Source organism: Oryctolagus cuniculus, chromosome 3 (assembly GCF_964237555.1).
Source record: "Oryctolagus cuniculus chromosome 3, mOryCun1.1, whole genome shotgun sequence".
In the NCBI taxonomy this organism is placed as follows: Eukaryota; Metazoa; Chordata; class Mammalia; order Lagomorpha; family Leporidae; genus Oryctolagus; species Oryctolagus cuniculus.
In genome coordinates, this window is record NC_091434.1 from 89,780,477 (window position 1) to 89,804,458 (window position 23,982).

The following is a 23,982-nucleotide window of genomic DNA, read 5'->3' on the forward strand; positions in this document are numbered from 1 at the left end:
TAACCTCAGTAATAAGTAGCTGGGAACAGGATGATAAATGTCAACATCCTGTCCCTCCCTTGCAGGTAATTGCAACTAGGGTTTGAGAAGAGGGCTCGTGTTCTTGGCTGCACCAGAGCTGGAAACATGATATAAAACACCCCCAGAAACATTGAAGGAATTGCTATAGAACCCCCACAACTGAGCCCAATTGCCTGACATGCAGCAAGCAATTACTGACTGTCGCTCCCCCTCTTCGTGGAGGAACGACACAGGACCCTGCGCTGTTCTTTCGTCTGCTCGGCCCTCCCCGGGTTTGCTGCTGGTTCTTCCCGGGTTGGCTACCATCCCTTCCACCTCCGTGGAAGGGCGGTTCCCCCTGCCACATTCCCCACTTCCGCGGGGGAGCGGCACACCGCCGGCCGGCTCTCTCGGGGGCTGCACAGGTGTTCCTCTTAGATGTTCCTGGTGCATGTTGTCTCTCTCCTCCTTTATAGTCCTCTTCCACCAATCCCAACTCTGCTACCCACACGCCGAGTACGCTGCTCTCCTCCAATCAGGAGCAGGTCCTACAGTTTATTGGTTGAACTGGAGGCAGCTGTGTAGAAGCTGTTTCCTCCTCTCCCAGCACCATATTGTGGGAGAGCAGATGCATAGAATAAGTCTTAATTCCAGTAACTTAGTCTAGTCCGAGTTGCTCCCCACACTGACACTGAAGTGGTGTTAAAAAAAAATAAGGTACTTATTGCAAAGCACAGAGGAAGAAGCCAGGCAACTAACACGTAATCCCCAAGGTCCCCAGAGGCTTAGGGATAGACTGCAGTCGGGACTGAGAGGTGTGTGTGCAGCACTGTCTAGGTGTTGGTTAGTGGTGCTCATGGCAAGGCTGTGTTCTCTGGGGGAATTCTGCTGATAGCAGAGTGGGCTCCATTCAGTCTGGGGCTACGTGCAGGTGGTGGTTACTTTTCTGCCCAGGGCCTGGAGTTCCTGGAAAGGAACCCCCTGGAGACAACGCTTAACATCATCTCCAAAGGAAATAAATAACCTCATGAGTCCCATGACTAGCGACCCCTATACCACTGCCTCACTTCAGAGAGTTAATTTCAGTACGTGGATGATGTGCAGTCATAAAAGCAGGGCAAAGAAACTTTCAGCTAAGGGAGGGAGGCTTGGAGACCCGGAGACTGGGAACTGATAGGATCTAGTACTGCATCCAAGCAACTGGATGGTGGGGGCTCGGTTTCATAGGCAGGGAGCAGGTCTTAGTTCAAATACCAGACTCTCTCTCTCTCTCTCTCTCTCTTTTTTTTTTGAAAGGCAGAGAGATATCTCTCATCTGCTGATTTACACCATAAATGCTCACAATAGCAAGGTCTGGACCAGTCCAAAGCTGGGAACCCTGAACTCCATCTGGGTGTCTCACCTGGGTGGCAGGAGCACAGCTACTTGTACCATCATGTGTGCTGCCTCCCCAGGGTGTGCATTAGCAGGAAGCTGGAATCTGCAGCAGATATAGAATGTCATAGGGGATACAGGCATCCCAAACAGCAGCTGAACCACTGTGCAACATGCATACCCCAGTTACTTCCCTGGATAGATTTTTCTTTATTGGTTTGTACCCTCAGGACCATGTCCAGAGATTTCAGTGGTTGTGTGTGTGTGTGTGTGTGTGTGTGTGTGTGTGAATCATTTTCAGTTTGCTGTGATCAGCTGTACAGAGCTCTTTGCACTGTTGATCCACTGTAGACTGTGTTTTGATAACTCTGTCAGTGAGCCTGTGGGCAGTTGAAATGCAGAATATTCAAGTTCTAGTGGCCACATCACAATTCATCATATATATATGTATATTCATCATATATATATCACATATATATATATGAAATGTCACTATGAAAATGGCTCAGAACTGGGGCTGGCACTGTGGCTTACTTGGTTAATCCTCCGCCTGCGGCGCTGGCATCCCATATGGGTGCCAGGTTCTAGTCCCGATTGCTCCTCTTCCAGTCCAGCTCTCTGCTGTGGCCTGGGAGGGCAGTGGAGGATGGCCCAGGTGCTTGGGCCCTTGTGCCCGCATGGGAGACCAGGAAGAAGCACCTGGCTCCTGGCTTCAGATCAGCTCAGCTCTGGCTATGGCGGCCATCTGGGGGGTGAACCAACGGAAGGAAGACCTTTCTCTCTCTCTCTCTCACTGTCTAACTCTATCTGTCAAAAAAAAAAAAAAAAAAAGGCTCAGAACTAAAACCAGATTGGGCTGATGGTCACTACAGCAGGGAATTCTGCATTGTTGGACATACCACCTCCCTGTAAACTTCAGGGAGTGTCTCCAGGAATAGGAGATAACAAGTGAAACATCAGTTTTGGAAACTTGGAGATTTTCACAAAAAGAGAATAAACCAAGGCAACCTATGCTAAGTCCCCAGAGAATAAATGCTCCAGTTTTGCAAGCGCACAAGAGCTCTCCAGGACTGGAGTGGTCAGGGGGGGTTCTGTGGAGGAACAGTGACCTGAGGCAGGGTTTGGAGGCAGGGCAGGGGACAGCAGCACTTGCAGGCTGGGGAGGGGGTGTGTTCCAAGGAGGCATTCCAAGGCAGAGTTGCTGTATGGGACTGTATTTGGTAGGTCTGGGTGGTAATCAGCAAAACTGCCTGCTTGCTGGAAGGTAGGTGTGGAGCAATCAAGTTGGTGAAATGTGGTGATAATCAGAAATGCAGGGACGCTTGGTGGTTGGACCACAGATTTGGGGCTATGTTTTAGATAAGTGACTTGAGCAAAACAGATTTTGGGAATATGCATTTTCCTATAGTGTCTAATTGGAAGTGTGTGTGTGTGTGTGTGTGTGTAGTAGGGAGCCTAGAGGCAGAGACTAGTTAAGCACACACACACACACACACAACCTTGGCATAAATCAAGGGGGGTAGGAGTGGAAAGAAAGTATCAGGTGGATGGTAAGAAAGAACCAGGACCTCAAGGCCAAGTAAGTCTTAAACATGGCATTTATTTCTGTAAATAAATTAATCAATACAATATTAGAATACAAGGCAGGATGGCTGACCTAGTGATTTGAGAGACCTTGTATATTTTAATGATGGATTCGGTGCAGTAACTATTTTTGAATTTGCATATATTTTTCCTTACTCTTCTTATGACTTCAAATCCCTCTTCGCCACAATCCTTGGCTTTTCGTGTGATTTCAGATTCACCTCCGAATATGTTTGCGGAAGGCAGGCCGCGGCAGCAAGGCAAAGGTTGGGGATGGTGGCCAGGATGACCTCCCTCCCTTGCTAACTGCCAGCCACGGAGAAATGGGAGGCACGTGGCCAACTCTTGCTCCTTAGCAGGTCTAACTTGACCTTCAAAACTCCTTAGGACCTGCCGGTCTCCTGTGAGGGGCTGCATCTTGCCAAAGACTGGCCAGCAGGGTCTCTCGCCCAGGCTGAATGTGTGTGTGCGCACGCGTGTGTGAGTGTGCGGGCGCGCGCGTGTGTCTCGTGGCTCTGAGGCTGGAGTTACCCAAACAACACAAAAACACGAACAGGAAGCAGCCCCCTCATCCCACGTCTTACCACAGCGAGCGGTTGAGTGAAGTCGAGTAAGGAAGGCTGGCTTTTGCCCTTTTAAAATTCCAGGGCGGCGCGCGCGCACACACACACACCCCCACTCGGTCTTTCCCACTCCCCGCCACACTGCACCAGCCTCCCTCCCCAAGTCCTGATTCATGAACCGTGCCACCTTTGTTTCATTTTAAACTGTGCAGACTATTTTAATCTTCCCACCCCCATCCCAGATTTTCCCCTCCCTGCCTCCTCTGGGAAGCTCTGATGTAAAGCGCCCGCTAGGTGGGAGAGAGCTGCTCCCGATCGGCTCGGGGAGGCGAGATCCCAAGAAGCCCCCTCCCCGGGACCCCGAAGCCGGCGCGGGGGCAGCGTCTCGGCCCCTTTAAGGTGCCACGCTCTCCGAAGTGCGGGCGGGGAGCCCGGGAGCCGGCGCGGGGCCAGGGAGCCGGGTGGGGAAGTCCTGCCGCCCTCCCCCTCCGGTCGCAGCCCAGCCTGCGGGGCCCGCGCGCCCTCCGCCCACCGCGCACGGGCTGGCCATGCGGCGGCTCTGAGCCATGTCCTCCTCCTCCTACGCCAAGAACGGGACCGTGGACGGGCCGCATTCCCCCACCTCGCAGGTACCGCCCCCTCCTCCGCCTCCGCCTCCTCGCCGCCCAAGAGCGCCCCGCCTTTGTGCCAGGTTGGCTGGGCCCCCGAGTCCCGGGAGTCGGCTGCCCGGCTCCCCATCCGTTCTCCGCGTCCCTTTCCTCTCCCGCTCCTCCTCCTCCCGCTCCTCCTCCCTTTCCTCCTCCTCCCTCTCCTCCTCCTCCTTCTCCTCCTCCTCCTCCTCCTCCTCCTCATCGTAGTCCAGGTCTTTGCGCTCCGGCTCCGGAGCCCATAGCCTCCCCCAGCGGATGCCGGGGACTCGGACCCCGCACCCCGAGAGTCTTTGTTGATGGATGTGGTGGGTGCTCGCGGGCTGCTCTCCTCGGGAATCTTTTCAGCCGTCCAGGCTTGCAGTGGGTGGGTGGGGGTGGGGGCTGTGTTCGGGAGCCTCGGAGGAGACTTGGGGACTTGGGTGCGGGCTCTGGGGGATCCCAGGGAGCTGGTCCCAAGGCGGACTCTGGCCAGGGTGGTCACCCCGCTCCACGCTGCGGTGCTCACCGGCTTCTCTCTGGCCCCGTGTATCGAGTCCAGGTGGCCCGAGGCACCACGACCCGGAGGAGCAGGTTGAAAAGATCCGATGGCAGCACCACTTCGACCAGCTTCATTCTCAGACAGGTAGGCTGCGGGCGCGGGCGGGCGAGCGGCGCCGGGGGTCCTGGCACCCAGCACGGCCCCCACGTGCGGCGGCAGCTGCAGGTCCGGTCCCTGATCGCGCGCGCCGCTTCGGGCTGCGTCTGTCTCCCAGTAGCCCGGGCTCCTAAGTCTCCGGATCCTGGCGTCCTCGTCCCCGCGCTCGCCTTCTCGGACCGCGTCTCTCTCTCCCAGGCCCGGTATCCCCGCAGTCTTTGGGTCCAGGCGTCTCTGCACCACCCCGGGAAGTTTGTACGGCTTCGGGTCGGCAGGGACAGGGATGTTGGTCAGGCACCCCGAACTTGAGAGCTGGGAATGTTGCTGCTTGCACCTTCCGGACTGGGAGAAACTCGCTTGGAGTCACCGGACCCCCCTGGGTGCAGGGGACCTGGCTTGCGCCGGAGTGAGAGTTAAGGGTTTCTTCTGCCTTTACTATTTTGAACACTCTGTCTAGATATTGGGAGAGATCTTCGAGCTCTAGTCAAAGGAACAACGCTTGGAGCAGAAAGTTCGGTCTCACTTTGGGACCTCTTCTTTGATTCGCTTATTTAGGGGAAAGCGGTCGGACCTGGTTAAATAAATGCAAGTAAGCCAACGCCGGCACTCAGTAGCCGGGGTCTGCGCGGTTTGTATTAGGCGTTTTATTTATTTTTTTTTCGGCGTGGTTCCAAGCAGTGTTGTTTGTGGCCGGCACGGCCACGAAGGCTGAGGCTGATGTGCCTTTCACCTTGACACAGGAAAGCGGTCCTGAATTTCCTTACTGTACGTGAAACCACCCCTAGCGCTGGGTGCTGGAGATCATGCAAAAGTGAGTCACCTTGATCTCTCTTTGGAACGGAAACCGCTGGGGTGTTGGCATTTGGGGTGGCCTGGGAAGACTGTAGTTAGCTCACCAAGAAGCTTCCCTCTCAGGTTCTGCCTTGGTCTGCTGGGGTGACCTTGAGAACTTCCTTCCCCTGTAGGTCAGTCAGATCCTTGCGTAATGGTTTCAACCTGTGATCGCTGCGGTGTGTTTGTGAAGTGATGGTTATCATCAGTTGAAACAGATCATGGCCACTGAATGGGCTTTAGACCCACAACTGGGCGCAGACCTCTCCTGAAGGGTCTGTTTCAAGCGGGTTTGGATTGTATTTATTATGCAGAATTTCACCTGCTGCAGGATCAGGAATTGTCACTGCTATTTAATTCAGTGAGCACAGAGCATGTGCATGGTTAAGAGAAATACCTTTGGATTCTGCATTCATTCTCAAAGTGGGTTCCATTCCCTTTGCAATGCTAGCTTGTGTACTTGGTAAGGCAAAGACAACGTTCATATTTTAAACATTTGTGAATTACACTGTTGGAGGTCTTGTGGTGTAGGTGCCTATTTTGGGGAGCACTTTATTATTGTAAATTCTTGGAAATACTATTATATGGCTCTGCATTCCATGAACTGTTTGACCAGAACTTTTGAGTTAGCCCACACTATCTCTGCACTTATACTTTGCTCTTCCAAACACAAACAAAACAGTATTCTTTTGATCTTTCCTTCTGTCCTCAGTTTATGCCAGTAAGTGAATCAGATAATATGTTTTTGTAAAATGTGCTGCTGTGTGCTGGCTTAAAAATGTAAAAATCATTACATGCTAAATAATTTTGGGTATAATTGGAGCCACTGTTGACTTTTAGAATATATTTCATAAAGCTTTCTGGAACTGGGATTCATTGGCTTGATAAAATGGTCCAATCTAAATTCAAGAAGTCACTGTATCATGTACACAATCTTCTTTCTTTTTGACACACACAGTAATGCCTAATTTTGGTGATCATTTTTCCTCCACGTGGTCTTATATAGATGGCATCATACAGACTGTTGTAATGGCTACAGTAAAAATAACTGAGCGATTTCTAGTCCTTTGATGAGATGAAAAATGATTGCAAATGGAATGTAACAGTATCTTTGGGATAAAACCAAGCCATTTTCCCTTAAATGCCAAAGAAAAGAAGCACCACAGCTGTTTATGTTCATAGAGGTTCATTATTTGTGGAACGGATGACCAGTGCCTTACCGACTTTTAAAATCTTGAGATATTGCAGTGGTGGAATTTGTTGGTGATATTTCACAGTCTTGTGTGATGACTTTGCACATGGGGACTTTGCACGTGGGGAAAGCGATGAAAACAACACTTCTCATTTCTTTTATTGTGTCGCTTACAGATAACCTGGAGGAAAAGCTTTCACTAAAAAAATAAATAAATAAATAAAATAGCAAATGAATTGTTGTTAGATGTGGAAGCCTGAACGGAGGTGAAGGGCAGAAGGCAGTGGCAAACTCATTCAGTAAAATAATCTTTGTCTTTTGAGCCGATAGGAAAGTTTCAGTGTTTGAGTTGTCCCTGAATGAGCAGACTGAGATAGAGAGTTGTGCACAAGGTCCCTCCGGCGTCTTTGACCTTGTCTCCTCGTCTGCTGGATTGCCGGCCTTCATGGTTTAAGAAGGATGGAGGTTTTGGAGTGAATCCAAGGAGCCACTAAATGGCTTCTTTGAGGAAAGGTGAGAAGATTAATATTTTGTTACTGAAAAGGGAGCGAGCAAGGGGTGACCCAGAAATGATCTTCAAAGTGTACTCCAACGCATTCTTTGGAAATGTGCTGGAGTGTTCTTGTTCTTCACTGAGGATGAAATTCAGTGGTTGGCTGATGTTAGAAAGGAATGGAGCTTTAGAGCAAGGCTTCCCCCCGAGTGTTGCTGTCCCTGGAACGGCTTTCCATCAGGGGGCTGTAGAGTTCTCTCCCAGGAGACCCCTTCTGACAGGTTATTTGTGAATGGATTCTGTGTTCAGGGATTTGCTATGTGCCCAGCACTATGTTGAGTTATTTGGAGGTGCAGGAGGGGGAGAAACAAATGAATAAATGAGATGCAGCCCCTGTACTCAGATTTTAGAGTCTAGATGTGTGTAAATATCGCAGTGAATAGTAACGCAAAGTGAGCAAAGTGACCGAGTACACTGAGTATCCAAACAACCATGGTGTCCTTGCAATTACAGTTTGTATGGTAGGGTACTCCAAGTTAGTCCTCTTCCCAGTGGGCTTTGAGGAGAAATCCTGGTTGGAGCGGAATGAATCTGAGCACCTCTTGTTGCTAAGTCTTCCGTCACAAGGACTGCAAAGTCTTTCAAGGCCTGGGGCCTGCCTGCTTCCAGGCTGGTGTTGAGCCATGATGCCAGCTCCGGATGCAGAGCTTGAACAACCATCCCCTTTTGTATCACAGGCCCTTTGCACATGCTGAGCTCTCCCAGGGAAGGGCTCTTGTTCTCCCCTTTGTCTGATTAACTTTCAGTCATCCTTGAGATCTAAGAGTTTAGTCTTCACTGCCTTGTCTAACCTTGCGGATAATCAGTTCCTCAGCCGGGGACTTCCAGAGTGCCTTGTGCCAGTTTTCATTAGCACTCCCACTATTATATCTTAACTTTACTTTGATTTCTCTGTTGCTATTTGTCTTCTCATTGAGATTATGAGTTTCATGAGGCAGGGACATGTCTGCCTTTGATCTTGGTACCCTCAGCATGTGGCACAGTGTATGTTTGATACATATTCATCGGAGTGAAGGAAGGAGAATGGATGTAGGACTAATGTGATATATTTTAGGCATGAAGTTGTGCTCCAAAATGAAACATATTAATTAATAGGGAGAAATCACCATGTAAAATAAACCTCCACCCAAGAACTGGTGGCTTAAAGCAATGATTTTTATTTCCATGTGATTGTCAGGCAGTCTTCCTGCTTCGAGTGCTGCTTTCTGGGCACTGGGTGGCTGGAAGGTCTAAATAGCCTCACGTATGTGGTTGCCAGGTGAAGCTGGCTGCTAAGAACTCAGCTACAGGTCTTGGCAGCAGGCTCAGCTTTCCTCCTCCAGGGCCTCTCAGCAGAGTTGCTTGAGCTTCCTGATAATATGGTGGCTGCTTTCCAAGAAGGAGCATCCCAAGAAGCAAGGGCTCAGGCTGCAGCTCTCCTGAGGCCAAGCTTGTAAGACCATGTGACATCACTTCTCTTGCAATCTCTAAGTCACAGCAGGTGTACAAGCCTGGTAGTTTCAAGGGAGAAGACAATAGGTTATTTTTGGATGAGATGTGAAAGCCCACATTACAGAAGAGCATGTGACAAACAAAATTGTAAGTCACACTCAGTGTTCAAATAATATTACAAATTGAACAATTTAAAGATTACTCACGTTATATAATAAACAAAATATATATTCATTTCAATAGATGCAAAAAAGTACTTTATAAATTTTATTTTTAATAGAGTCTTTTGGTAGCAGTTACACATAAATGTTTTTTAAAGATCTATTTATTTAGTTGAAAGGCAAACATAGAGAGAGAGAGGAGAGGCAAAGAGAGGGGGAGAGAGAGAGAGTGAGAGAGAGAGATCTTCCATTCTCTGGTTCACTCCTCAAATGGCCACAACAGCCAGGGCTGGGCCAGGCTGACGCCAGGAGCCAGGAGCTTCATCCAGGTCTCCCACATGGATGCAGGGGCCTAAGCACTTCAGCCATCCTCTGCTGCCTTCCCAGGTGCATTAGCAGGGAGCTGGATTGCAACTGGAGCATATGGGCATCGCAGGCGGTGGCTTAACCTTCTACACCACAGTGTTGGCCCTGATAAATTTCATTTTTCATAAACGTGTATTTATTATTTATTTGAAAGAGTGATGAGGTAGGGGGAAGATATCTTCCAGCTGTTGATTCACTGATACAAACAGCTGCAGCAGCTAGCTCTGGGCCAGGGGCCAGGAACTCCATCTCAGTCTCCCACATGATCTCTCACATGGGTGACAGGGGCCCAAGTACTTGGGCTAACATCTGTTGCTTTCCCAGGTGCATTATTAGAAGCTGGATCAGAAGTAGAGCTGCCAGGACTCAAAGTGGCACTGTGATACGGGATGCTGGCATCACATTGGGCCCTTGATAAAATTTAAATGTTCGTATATTGAGAAGAAGTGGAGGAGTTGGCATTGTGGTACAGCTTACCTGCGATCCTGGCATCCCAAGTTGTGACTGCTCTGCTTCTGATCCAGCTCCCTGCTAATGTGCCTGGGAAAGCAGCCATGATGGCCCGAGTGGGCCCCTGACAGCCACGTGGCAGACCCAGTGGAGTCCAGGCTCTGGGCTTTGGCCTGGCCCAGCCCCATTCTTGCAGCCATTTGGGGAGTGAAGCAGGGTATGGAAGATCTCTGTCTCTCTCTGTCCTTCCCTCTTTTTCTGTAACTCTGCCTTTCAAATAAATAAATAAATGCTTATTAATAAAAGAACAAGACGTTCCCTAAATCTAATACAAATTACCTCCTAAAACTTCCCTGCAAACAACATATTAAGCACAGAAAGTAGAAGCAGGATGTACTCAGTGATCAGCAAATTGTCAGATAATGGGTTATATAGATTACTATTCAGCCATTAAAGAAAAAAATGAAGTAGACTTGCATGTAGTGATATGGAAATGTCTTAAAGACGTTCACTTGAAATGCATTCAAGGGGAAAAAATAAGGGAGAGAATAAGACATAAAATGTCATAACATACAAGAATGTGAGGCGTGCAAGGTGTGGTTGCAGCACCTTTGGAATCACCAATGTTAGAGCAAAGAGCCTTGTGTTTTTTAAGGTATGCTAACCAGGTTATCGTTATAATACTTCAACAGTCGCACAGCGCATTTAGAGATCTAAAACATCCAGATTCTAAGTTGATGCTATAGTGAAACAAGCTGGCAGACAAATTCTTTGGCTAATAATTTGAGCACTGGTTCTAGATATATTTCTCTGATGCAAAACGAATTCACCAACAGAAGGTGTATGCTTTATGCATACCTCTAAGAATAATCATATGCATGTATTTATGCAAAATTTACCTAGAAACTTAGAGTCATAGAATTTCAGAAAAGGAGGAGATTGCAGAAAGAAAATGCTTCAGTCTGACATTTGCAGATGGATAAAACACAGGCCCAGGTCTTGTAAAGGTTGCCATCAATAGACGGTGCTAAAACTGACACAGGGGGCCCTGACTCAGAATCCATGGTTTTCCATCACAACACACCCCAGCTCTGAATAATCAAGACAGACATACAGACTCTCACTGATGTAGGTGCTTGAAAGCTCATATGGAACTGACTCCTCTGAGATCCTGGAAGCGTTCTTAATCTATGTGGTTGCCCTAAAGACCAGAGCATCCGTATTGGAGAATCTGGAGACCAAGGTCCTTTTTTATTTTTTTTCCCCCAGTTATCATGGATAGGAGTTTTGTTTGTATGATTCAGAATTCTTATAGGATAATTATTTGCTTGTTTATTTACTCACTTAACTGGTCATTGTGGCAGCCAGAGTCTAGCCAGTCTCACACAGCTACTTGAGCTTTTGTAACCAAGGGACTTGAATGTAGAGATACAGTTAAACAGGTGATGGGAGAGCTTAGACAGGAATGGGGAACATCCGGCCCGAGGGACACGTGAGGCCCATGAAATCATTCCGTCTGGCCCTGCCAAGACAGCCACAGGCAGGACTTGAAATTCAATAAATCTATAGCAGGCTAATTTTTATGTTGGTAATTTTGTATGGCCTGCAAATGATGTTATAAATATGCAAATGACCCTTGGCAGAAAACAGGTTCCCACCCCCAGCTTAGAAGCTACACCCATAAATTAGCAACAGCAGGAAGCCCCTGTACCTCTGGCCTAGAAAGACAAAGGGAGGAGAAGTGACTGGAGTCACCTGGCAGCAGCTGGACCACAGGGATCCCATGTGGTGGGCACAGGAGACACAGAGGAGACCGCCTCCATCAAAGGAGCCGCTGGAAGTAGACAGAATGGAGAGGCACAGCCTGGCTTCTCCCTTCCTCCCAGCCTGCAGGCTTTTGCCAGTCACTGCTGTTGGCCCAGCCCAGTTAGAAGCTGGCTGAACTGGGAGCCTGGGAAAGCAGAGCAGGGAAAGAGGAAGAGTGGGTTGGAGGGAGACAGGTCAGGACTGGCACGACCATTTTTTACATTGCAGCCCCCTCGAAGACAATACGGAATCGCTTTTAGCAGTGAAAGCATCAGTCGTTTTTTCCTTGCTCTGTTGTGGAACTTCCTTGCTAAATGAAATGCTGCAGTTACAGTGAACTTTGAGAAGTTGGCACTCATTTCCACACTGAATGTTTTATGGAATGAATCTTCCCAGGTTGGGACCTGACCGAGTAAGAAAGAACTTTGTCTCTCTGGGCAAACCGTGCTTTGTTCTGGCTCTGGGCTTGAATCAGTTGAGCTGGGGCTACAAAGCTCCTGACTGAGAATGTGGTGACCGGGCAGCTCCACTGTTAAGTGCTCAGGCTGTGTTCCAGGCTCACAGAGTTCCCTACATTTTGCTTCTGTAAACAACTAGTAAGCCTTCAGTTTAGGATGGTGAGATCATACTGCAACTTAAATTCTGCTTCAGGTGTTAACCTGTCTAGATAACCTTTTTAGATAATTAATTACAGGAAGCTGTGTGGAAACCTAAGATGAAAATGACCTTGGCTGTGCCTTGGGCATTCTGAATGACCCCACTTGCTGTCCCAGACACTGCAGCTGGCTGTGGCTATCACCGAGAAAACACTGCCCCTTCAGCAAGGAGGAAACCAAGGACTGAGTTCATGAGGATGTAGTTTAGTCAAATCGCAGGGCAGGGCTACTAGCAGAAACCAGCCTGTCAGCTCCTGCTGTGTTTGCTAACTCAGTAGGTTTCCCCAGCCCGGTCACATTTGGTTCCGACCCATCCTTTCTGGCTGTGCTCACGCCATTGTGCAAAGCTCATCTTCTTTCCCAGGGTCTGCCCCTGTCTTGGTTTTATTTCTGAAGCCTAGACTCAGGATGGAGCATTGCCCTACCCAGGGTGGGCAGCTTGCAACTAGTTGAGTGTCCCCTGAGGACTCCAGTGAGTGTCCCCAGATGTGCGGAGTGCAGGGTGCACAGGCCCCGTTCTGCTGTGGGGCTCCCTGTTTGGCCTCTGCGTGCTGCCTGGCAACGTTTTGGAGCTGACCACTTCCAAGAGCAGCCGCATCCGGCTCTCTGCTTGCATGCCTTCGTCTGAGCTTCTCTCCGGCTGGAGAGAATGGGTTACAGTCCTCCAAAATGTCCATTCTCTGAGCTGGGCCACCGGGGGGTGTGCCAGCGATGGCCAAACCTCTGCGCTCTTCATTCTGTTGCACACTGTGTGTCACACAAGCATCTCCTCGGTGAGCCCTGGCAGGACAAGGCTTGCGAAGCACTGCTCTGACACCCCCAGGCCCACACTCTCTTACAGTGCCTCTCCGGATCAGAGTATTTCACGTGGATAAAGTCGCACGAAGAGCTAGGCTGTTTGTCCCCAGGGAACCCCCGTGAGAACACATTCTGGTCGAAGCAATTGATATTGTCCTGGCTTTGCACTGTTACATGTTCCTGTTCCTACTTCCTGAAGGAGGGAAGCAAAGAAGTGGGGCACAGTTCTCTGCCTCCTGGAAGAGTGGACGTTATGAACCTGACTACGCCAGAACACGCAGGAATGTCACCTGCACCTTAACCATGTGTACTGGCGGAGATAAGGGGTGGGGGCACTGAGGGTGGAGTACAGGAAACCGAAGACCTAATTAGTGGAAAGGCCTGATTATAGATTTACTGTGAAGAGAATGGTGTTATTGCTTTCAAGTGACAATAATGATAAGCTGTGTGCTGTGCCCTACTGCTTTCAGGAACAGATCAGGTTGGGGTGGGTGAAACCACTGCTTGGGACGTGTGTATCCCATATTAAAGTGCCAGGACTTGAACTACTCTGCTTCTGATCCAGCTCCCTGCTAATGCACCTGGGAGGCAGTGGAGGATGGCCCAAGTCCTTGGGTTCCTGCCACCCTACATGGGAGACCCAGATGGAGTTCCTGGTTTTGAGCTGACCCAGTGCCGGCTCTTGTGGGCATTTGGGGGAGTGAACCAGAGGATGAAGGATCTTTCCCTACCTCCCCCGTCACTGCCTTTCCAACAAGTACATAAATAAATGTTTAAAAATATAGATAAGACTGAGGTTATTGTTGACACCTGGATTGAATATGAACAATGCTTTGAAATTCCTTGTCGGCAGTTCTTCATTTTAACTTGAGTAAACACGTTGCTATTTTCTTTAACACAACCTTACTTCTGAGACACATACATAGAGCAGAGGTAATTACTTGAATCTGGAGTTCAGTATTTGTACTTTATGTACTGAAGGCTTTAATTAGGTAAGGGCTTTAAAACTTATGTAGCAAACTACCAGATCTTCCTGATTGCCTCACTCATCATATGGATGACAGGTCGGGTCTATTTTATTTTTCACTTTGTAGTCTCTGCTGGTGGATGTATCTTTATCCATTCTTGCAGTTAATTGGTATAGTAGTATTTGTGTTGGGAGGAAATAGTTTGTAAAAATGAACTTGACAAGAAGATGCATTTTTCTGGGTAGTCAGAATCACTAGAAGTGGAAAACTTTTGTAGTGTTCATTGATTCCATCTATCATACTATTTTTGAACTCCTTATGGCAAGTTTTTTTTTTTAGCAGTTTCTTTTTTAACACATGGAAAACCCAGTAGAAATGGAAATGCATAGTACCTTGTGCAGAGAAATTTATCATCCCCTCTACTTTCTTTTTAATGTTTATTTTATTTTTTAGAAGATTTATTCATTTACTTGAAAGAGTTACAGAGAGGCAGAGGCAGAAAGAGTTCGAGAGGCAGAAAGAGGTGAACTTCCATCCTCTGGTTCTCTCCCCAAATGGCCACAACAGCAGGAGCTGGGCCAATCTGAAGCCAGGAGCCAGAAGATTTTCTGGGTCTCCCACGTGGGTGCAGGGGCCCAAGGACCTGGACCATCTTCTACTGCTTTCCCAGGCCATAGCAGAGAGCTGGATCGGAAGTGGAGCAGCCAGGACTCAAACCAACACCCATGTGGGATGCTGGCACTGCAGGCGGCGGCTTTACCCGCTAGGTCACAGTGCTGGCCCCTAGTGTTTATTTTTCATCTATTTGAAAGAGGCAGCGAGAGAGAGATCGATTGGTTGATTTTCCATATACTGGCTCACTCCCCAAATGCTCACAACAGCTAGAGCTGGGCCAGGCTGAAACAAAGAGTCCAGAACTCTATCTGGGTCTCCCACCTTGGTGGCAAGGGCCCAAGCACTTGAGCCACCATTTGCTGCCTCTTAGGATGCATTACCAGGTAGTTGGATTGGAAGTGAAGTAGCTGGGACTTGAACCGGCACTCATTCAGATGTGGGATGCAGAACTTCCAAGCAGTGGCTTAACCCACTGTGCCACAGTGCCTGCCCTCTACTTTCTACTTAAGCGATCCAGTGCTATTGCTAAAATGCAAATGCTGATGATGACTGAGACTCAAACAGCCGGGTAAAGTGGCCATTGTTATGGCTGGAATGCTCCATGGTCACTGTTGTTTTGTTTGGTGTGTGAGTGTGCGTGTGTGTGTGTGTTGAACAGAGAGCAGAAAGACATTTTTTCCAGAAATGTTGGTGCTGCACTCTTATTATCACCATTATCTAACATTTTTGTCAACCCAGAATGAAACTTCAACCCCATTAGCAGCCATTCCCCATCTTTCTCCGCATGCCCTGCTGGCCAACTAATCCTCTACCCTCTGTCACTATAGATTTGGGCATATCTGGACATTTCATGTAAGGGTAATCTGTCGCTCCCCCTCTTCGTGGAGGAACGACACAGGACCCTGCGCTGTTCTTTCGTCTGCTCGGCCCTCCCCGGGTTTGCTGCTGGTTCTTCCCGGGTTGGCTACTATCCCTTCCACCTCCGTGGAAGGGCAGTTCCCCCTGGCCACATTCCCCACTTCCGCAGGGGAGTGGCACACCGCCGGCCGGCTCTCTCGGGGGCTGCACAGGTGTTCCTCATAGATGTTCCTGGTGCATGCCGTCTCTCTCCTCCTTTATAGTCCCCCTCCGCCAATCCTAACTCGGCTGCCCACACGCCGAGCACGCTGCTCTCCTCCAATCAGGAGCAAGTCCTACAGTTTATTGGCTGAACTGGAGGCAGCTGTGTAGAAGCCTCTTTCTTCTCTCCCAGCGCCATATTGTGGGAGAGCAGATGCATAGAATAAGTCTTAATTCCAGTAACTTAGTCTAGTCCGGGTTGCTCCCAGTTGCTCCCCACAGTAATCATACCATGTGTGGTCTTTTGTGAGTGGCTTTAGATTTTTTTTATTGCCATATTCTCTATGGCAGCCTGAGAGGTTTTAGTTGTAGCTCCTTGTCTAAATGTGCAGTGTTAGCCCTGCTGGTGGTCAATGGGGAGGATCATACTTCTTTTTGTTTATTTATTATTTTTAAAGGTTTATTTTACTTATTTGAGAGGCAGAGTGACAGGGGCGAGGGGGGAGGGCAGAAAGAGAGAGAGAGAGAGAGATCAATCGATTGATCTTTTTTTCCACTGTTCCACTTTCCCAGTGGCCACAGCAGCTGGGGCTGTGCCATGCCCAGGCTTAGAGCCTAGAACTCCATCTTGAATCTCCCATATATGTGGCAAGGGCCCAAGTACTTGGGCCATCGTCTGCTGTTTTCCCGGGCCATTAGCAGGGAGCTGGATAGGAAGTGGAGTTAGCCAGACTTGACCTGAGCCCTGAAATGGGATGTGGGTGTCGCAAGGGACCACTTAGCTCACCGCAGCACAACGACAGCTCCGTACTTAAGTCTATTTTGGAACTGCAACCTCAAGTCATGAAGCTGAATGTTTTTTGGGCAAAACTATTTGACCTGTATGGAAATAAAACCCCTGACCCAGACTCTTTTGTCATCAGGATCGAACAAAACTGAGTGGCTTCTATCTATAGAAAGGGAATTTACGTAATAGGATGTGACCGCAGAATTAAAGAAAAGTGAGCGGTACAAGTGATTGTTGCCACCATTTCAGCAATTCCTAATAACAGCAATGTGTTGGGTACCTACAGTTCAAAACGCTTTTATTTTCTCTAGATGTTTATAATAGCTCGGCTTTGGTACTTATACTATTTCTTCCTTGGGAAATACAATTAAGGAGAAAGCAGAGTGCCTGAGTCCCAAGTTAAGTACAATATTTATGGGAATTATTGGGTATATGAAACGGATTCTGTGTGACAGGTGCTGCTCAATTATATTTGAGCACTTCCCTTGAGGACAAAAGTCAATTATCAACACAGTCGTGTGGGAGAGAAATAGGTCAGCTGCAAACATTCTTTGCTAATTTCAGAAGCTGGAAGGGTGATTTAGTTTGGGGACATGTTTTATTCTTTTGGTCTCTGTGTCGAAGACAGTGATAGGGAAGGCTCAGTTTTTCACTTGGGATTGGTTGTCATATCCATGTTCTTTAATACAATATAAATATTTCTTTTGAAATGAAGACTGCACTGTATAATATGTTTTTAAAAGTGATGTCCAGTTGGCAATGTAAGTCAAGTGCAGCACGGGTATCATTAGTGCTGCTGTTTCTGCGTTCAGTAGAGACTCTCAGGAAGTGTCATATTTCCAAGTATTAAAATAAATTGATTTTGTTTAAAAGACAGACAGAGATCCGCCATCTGCTGTTTCACTCCCCACATGCCTGCAACAGCCAAGACTGGGCCAGGATGCCTAACAGTCAGTCTGGGTCTCCCACAAGGGTGGCAGGGAACCAACTATTTAGCCATCATTGTTACCTCCCAGGGTGCAAATTAATAGGAAACTGAAACAAAGTTGGAACTCAAACCCAGGTGCTCTGATAGGGGGTGAAGGTATCCCAGGAAATGTCTTAACCACCACGCCAAAGCCTGTCCCCAAGTCTTTTATTTAACTAATATTTCTACACAGGAAAAGAGTGTTAACAACAACAACAAAAAAGCAAAGACATTTGTGTGTGTGTTTAGAAAAATTGTGGTTTTTTTTTCCTGCTATAATAAACATAACATAAAATTAACCACTGAACCATTCTTAAGTGTACAGTTTAGTGGCATTCAGACCTTCATTCACTGATGTGGCAATTACTTAAAAATACAAAGCAGGCAGGCAAACCTTGCAAATATCCAACCTATAAATATGCTCAGATAGTCCACCATGGCCTAGGCCTCCCACCCACATCTGTGGCTTTGTTTAAAACAACAGCAACAAGAAGCCAGGCCTTGAAGGGTTCCCAGTCTGAGAAGGTAACAAGCTGTGCGGAATGGGCAGAAGCTGTGGGGACACTGGCGTGGGGGAGGGGAAGGGAGACTCTGCCGAGCCGTCCTGCACCTGCAAAGTCCTGTTTTCCTACTGCTGAGTGCTTTTCTTTTTTCCTCCACTGTCTGAAATTTGAACAGTTAGAAGATGATTTGGGTTAATGAGCAGCCTATTTTAAAAATATAAATGTTCCCAGGAGTCTTAGGAGGCTCTACTCATTCATACATCATTGCTGTTTGACTTCCTCCCTGCAAATATGCTCCTTTTGCCATCTTACAAGAGCCCCCTGCCACGAGAAGGCAGCCCACAAGGCTCCCTGACAGAGGTCCTCATGTCCCCAGATCTCTGTGCCCCCTCAGCCAGCGTCCTCCCCTCTCCCCTCTGCCTCTGCTGTGTGTGTGACAGCTGCAGGTACCCAGGCTGGGACTCAGCTGCCGCCCTCTGCCTGGGTCCTCCATTCCTCTCCCTAGAATGGTCTCCCTGCTCCCCTGGGGTGAGCTTTCCAGCCCTCGAAACCTCTCTTGAACCTTCTCTTTCCCCAGAGCTCCTGAATATGGCACCACGCCTCCTCGTCTGGCACTGGCCTGGCTGGCATCTGCTCTCTGTGTCATCCGAGTGTCTCCGTGCCTGCGGGTTTGCATGGATATTAGCACTGATGTGTCACATAGGACGAGAGGAAGGAGGAGCAGAGGAGCAGTTGTGAGATACCCACGCCAGCCCACCCTTTGCCCGGAGACACAGGACCTCAACCCCTGGCCCCCTAACCTCTTTTCTCTGTACGTCTATGAGTGTCTCGTGTGTGCTTGCAACTTTGCCCTTGCTGATTTCAACCGCGACCTCCTTAGTGGGAAAAGGAGGCTTCTCTGGCTGCGGGTCCTGCAGTGCCCCTTTGTTGACTGAGATGCTGCTTCTCAGCACCTTGCTCTGCTGCGTCCCACACCTGCTGCCACTCCGCGTCACACGGGAACATTGACACTCCCTCAGCCTTGGGCCCTGAGTGACTCTTGCTGCGCCCTGCCTCACCCAGACTCCCCTGCATCTTTCCTTGTGGAGTTCCCCTAGGGAACAGATGTTACTCTGCTTCTGCCCAGAACTGTACCCAAAACTGGTTTCCAGCAGCAGCTGTCCCACCCAGGCATAGTGACCCCCACAGATTGATACAAATTTTGCACCCCCTTTCAGGCTCAGCTACAGCCTATCCATAATAATGTATGCATTTTAAGTTTGTTTTTATGCATTTGTACTTGCGGTGGGAGTGGGGTGGCTAGCAGAAGACAGAGGTAAAGGGGAAGTGGTGCTGGCAGGATGGGGACTTTGGGACAGAAGGAGGGCATTAGGTACCTGAGGAGAGAGAGAGTGGCTAGGAGATGGTTTCAGAAAGGGAAGTGGACAGTGGATGAGGACCAGACTTCATCTGTTTCAAACTGTGTCCTGCTACCATTAGGAATCTTTGAGTTGCAAGTAAACCAAAGCCCAGCTCAAATGGGCTAAGGAAAAATGTGGAGTTCCTGGCTCCTGCGCATGACAGCAGTCCTGCAGGTATGGCTTGTTCCGGAAGTACGTGACTCCATCATGGCTTCTGCTCCCATTGTCTGCACCTCTTTCTCACACTGCGTGCTCTTCCATCTGCTGTTCTGTGTGGTGGTTCAGGCCTCAGTTTGGCATCCACGGGGGTGTGAGCAGTGACCACAGTGTTTCAGGATCTCCCATTTATCCGCTGTCCTGTCCAGCAGAAGGCAGAGCTTCTCGTATGGTGGCTCCAGCAGAATAGAAAAGGAGAGGAAGCCTTGTCCTTTGTAGAAGCGTCTGCCCACCTCTTGCAGTGGATGCCTTGAATCTCATTGTCCTGAGACACCTTGTGAACCCCCCCTCACCAGGCACTGCCTTGGGCCAGGAGTTAACCACCCTAGAGATTGGAGTCGGCCCCACCAGGGCTGAGAATGGAGAGGGCCAGTTCCCTATAGGAATTTGGGATCCAGGCAAGATGGTGGGAACTTCTTCCTTCTCAGCTCCTCCCTCAGTCACTCTGTGGGTTAAATGGGATCTTTAGAAAAATTATAGTAAAATACAGGTCACATAAAATTGACCCCCATTTTTAAGCTGTAGTTCAATGACATTATAGTATCCTTACGTGATTAGGCTGCCACCATCACCACCATCTGCCCCAGGTAGCATTTGGTTAACTAATTCAAGAGCCTCAGTCTCTGTTATTAGTAAGGTTTTTTTTTTTTTTTGTAAGGAAATATGTAAAAGTTTAAAATCACTGACGACACAATGGACTTTTGGGCACCCTGGGAGTATTGATACCAGAGTGACTGCTGGATATAATACTTCTCAGGGCCTGCTCTTCCCTCTGCAGAAAGGGGTTGCCAGTTGCTCTAGTGTCATAGGACTTGATGTTGGTGTTCACAGATGTGTGTGCCAACTCGCTCGTCGTGGTAGAAAGCCCTGTGCTGCAGCTGTTGTAGAAGCCTGTGTCCCTGGCTGCTGGCACGGAACACGGGGTCACTGGCATCCAATGTCGCGAACCCAAGATGAGCATGCTCTTTCATGATGTAGCAAAGACATATGGGAGGGGGTTACAGCAGGAAAGAGAATTTGGGCTAGAGCTGCAATTTATAACTCTTTGGGGCTCATGCACAAGGCATGAAGAGATGTGGAAAGAGCAGAATGGGCTGTCAGAAATGAAGTATGTGTGAAGTCGGGAGATGGTTCTCGGGTCTGCATTCTGGAAGCTATTAAGAGGAAGGCCACTGGAGAGTAGTGCAGCTCCTGCTATTATGAAATTACAGCCCCCAGAAAGAGCAAGTAGCTAATGGGGCTTTAAATCTATAAGAATAAGAGGGGCCGGCGCGTGTTGGGGACCTGGAAGAAGCTCCTGGCTTCGGATTGGCTCAGCTCCGGCTGTGGTAGCCGTCTGGGGAGTGAACAGCGGATGGAAGACCTCTCTCTCTCTGCCTTTGTCTCTCTAACTCTGCCTTCCAAATAAATAAATAAATCTTAAAAAAAAAAAAAGAGTAAGAAGTTGCTGTCTTGGAACTTTTTAAGGTGAGTAGAACCGCAAGGTTGCTTCTCCTTCTTTGAAAACACTGCATTAGCAGCTTTTAATACCAACTTCCTGGCTTTTCTCCCATTTCTCCAGGCCCTGATATTTGCATACATTGTTCAGCATGGTAGCCTGTATCCCACAAGTGAGGCAAGAATTCCTGGCTGCTTTTGTTTGTTATTTTTAGAATTACCTTTATAAACATTTTTATATTTTTAAAATGTATTTGAAAAACAGAGAGACAGACACGTTTCCTCCGCTGGTGCACTCTCCAAACACCTGCAACAACTGAGAGGGTGTGAGGCTGAAGCTGGGGATTCCACTCAGGCCTCCCCCAGGAGTGGCCGGGATCCAAGCTCTTGGACCCTCATCTGCTGCTCTCCCAGGCGAGTTAACAGGAAGCTGAATCAGAAACTGAGTAGCTGGGACTCAGAATCTGCTACCCTGCCCCCACCCGCATGCGGGGTGTGGCTGTCTCAAGTGGCAGCCTAGCCTGCTGTGTCACAAAATCTGCCCCAATTTCTGTTTTTAAATCACGTTAACTCTTTAATAAGTAGACTCTGGTGGATATGTTGTTAATAACAGACCTGTATTTTTCAGTTGCCTGGGTGTTTTGGACAGGAACATTGTGTCCTCCTGAAATTTACTTCGCAGCCCTAACCTATGTGATTAGGGTTAGGTGAGATTGTAAGGGGCGTCTCCCATGATGGTTGTCTGCAAGCCAGAAGAGCAGCCTCAATGAGAACCACAGCTGACAGTATCTTGGTCTTGATTTCCTGGTCTCCATAATTGTGAGGAATACATTCCTGTTGGCTAAGCCATCCATTTGTTATAGAGCATGGCGCTAGGATGGTTGGAGGAAGTGCTGTAGAACTCTCCAAACTGGGTCTTCTTGTCCACTGTGCAGCAAGCCAGTTACTGACGCCAATGTGGTGGAAGAAAGCAGTTTACTTTGCAGAGTACAGGGCAAGGAGTCCGCAGCTGTTCTCAATTCCCGAACTCCTGGAGGGATGAGGGGAGGTGAATCACACAGAGTGAAGTGGGGGCAGAGTAGCGCCTGATCAGCTCACAGGGTGTCTCTGGTTGGTTTGGTCCACAGGACTTGTGATTTTTCCTTCCATTGGCCAGTGATAGGAGGCCAGGATGTTACTTTTGTGATGCCAGTGTGGGTTGTGGTCTGTCTGGAGTCCACCCATAGGTTGGGTATTACTTCCTTTGATCAGTGCAAATGAGTTTCGGCCAAACTCTCTGGAGTTACCTACTGGATTCTAAGTCCTTGTGTTGGGGTCTTGTGTGGCTGGCCCTCCCCTTATGTTGTTATCTTAATCTAGTGAGTGAGTTACTCTTTAAGCAAGGAGTTGCCTTGCATCATCAAAAGGAAGACAGAGGAACTGCAGATTAAGGGAGAGGCTCTGGTCTGCCAAGTCTGCATCAGACATTAGGGGTAGGGGCTCGGCTTCGTATCCTGTGGTGTTTTCTTCTAGCAGCTCCTGTTGACCTCTACGCTTGGTAAGATGGTGCACTTGACTGTTTCCTTCTCACCTCTTGTTTATTCAGTAGCACATGCTACATTCATTATAGAAAAAGTGTAGTTGTGTGTCTTTATATTCCAGCTTATTTTAGAAATGACCAGTTAGCTTGTATGACATCACAAGTGAATACAATAAACCAAGAAGAAAATACAGGCACGGTAGTATGTTGAGTATACAAAATATATGCCCATGAAATCCTGTGCATTGGTTTGACTCTGAACTTTCTAGAAACTACCTAGAGAAGAAAGCAAGGTCATTTACAAAATTTAAGTCCAAGGGTAAAAGTAAACTTGTTTAGGAAAACTACAGATATTTCCTGCACTGAAACCAGAGAGAAATTTTGCCTTGTTCTCATGGAGTTGATGGTCTATTAGGCATTAAATTAAACCCTGAATAATTACACTTTACTGTAATTCTTAGAATATTCTTCAGAATATCGGTGATGTCTCTCCTCTTGTTGGAGTGCAGTTCAAAAAACAGCAATTATGTGGGAGTCGTTGCTGTGTGGTACAGACGTTTGTGACTCTCAGCCTTGGCTCTGCAGTAGAATCAACCAGGGGAGTGTGCCCTGGCCACGTCACAGCCTAATTCAGTCAGGACTCCTGGGAGGTGGGACTCCAACACCAGTATTTTGCAAAATTCCAGGTGACGAATGTCATTCCGAGTTCAAATGTAACTCAGGGGGAGCTTTTAGAGTGGAATTCACCAGTTAGGTTAGGTGGGTGACACTGCGATAATAAACACTTCTTCCAAAACAACAACCATGGTTTATTTCACGCTCACCCTACCCGTATCTCCTAGTTCAAGCAGTGGTTTGCTTGCTGTTCCGTCTGCAGTAGAGCAGCCGCCACCTGGAACATTACTGTTTGACTGCAAGAAAGGGAATGAGAGACACGATGGCTCACACACTGGCTCTGGACTCTCAGATGCTGTAATATTGAAACCCAAAGATATGTGTTTCTCTGTTGCTTAACAGTCCATGGATAAGTGGGCAGTTCCCAGTGAGTAGATGGTTCTTTCCCAAGGCATCAGTGGTCCATGGACCCAGGCTGGGGGGTGGCTGTGCCATTCTCAACACTCAGATTCCATCTTTGTGTCCAGTGTGGCTGCTACAGTTGTCACCACTTCCTGGGCAGCTCACATGGGAAACAAAAGAAGGAGCTTCATTTTTAAGGGAATGACCCAGAAGTTCAGTGTTTTTCTTCCGCTCACAGCCCATCGGCCTGACCTTTGTCGTGAGGCCACATTTGAGCTTCAAGGCAGGCTGAGTTGCCACGCGAAGGCTGGAAATTGGGCCGGCTCTATTTCTGGAAGGAGAGGATGGATGTTGGGGCCAGTTAGGCACACGCTCCTCATCACGGTCGTGATTTCCAAAGTTTGGTTTTAGCATAGAAAGCCTTTCTTTCCGTGAATTTGCAGCT

The 23,982-nt window shown here is 48.3% G+C and overlaps 1 protein-coding gene across 4 annotated transcripts in view; it reads left to right on the forward strand.

Annotated features, from left to right (window-relative positions):
• Positions 1-3,941: 3,941 nt before the first annotated feature.
• Positions 3,942-23,982, forward strand: part of CACNB4 (calcium voltage-gated channel auxiliary subunit beta 4) — a 287,912-nt gene continuing 267,871 nt past the window's right edge. For 3 of the 4 annotated variants that reach the window (XM_051848622.2, XM_051848629.2, XM_051848628.2), the window contains exons 1-2: positions 3,942-4,150; positions 4,710-4,793. In XM_051848622.2, coding sequence (XP_051704582.1) covers positions 4,088-4,150; positions 4,710-4,793 — 147 coding nt within the window. In that variant the 5' untranslated portion in view covers positions 3,942-4,087. Of the gene's footprint in view, positions 4,151-4,333; positions 4,477-4,709; positions 4,794-23,982 lie in introns of those variants that run through there. The other variant, XM_051848623.2, reaches the window with a different exon arrangement.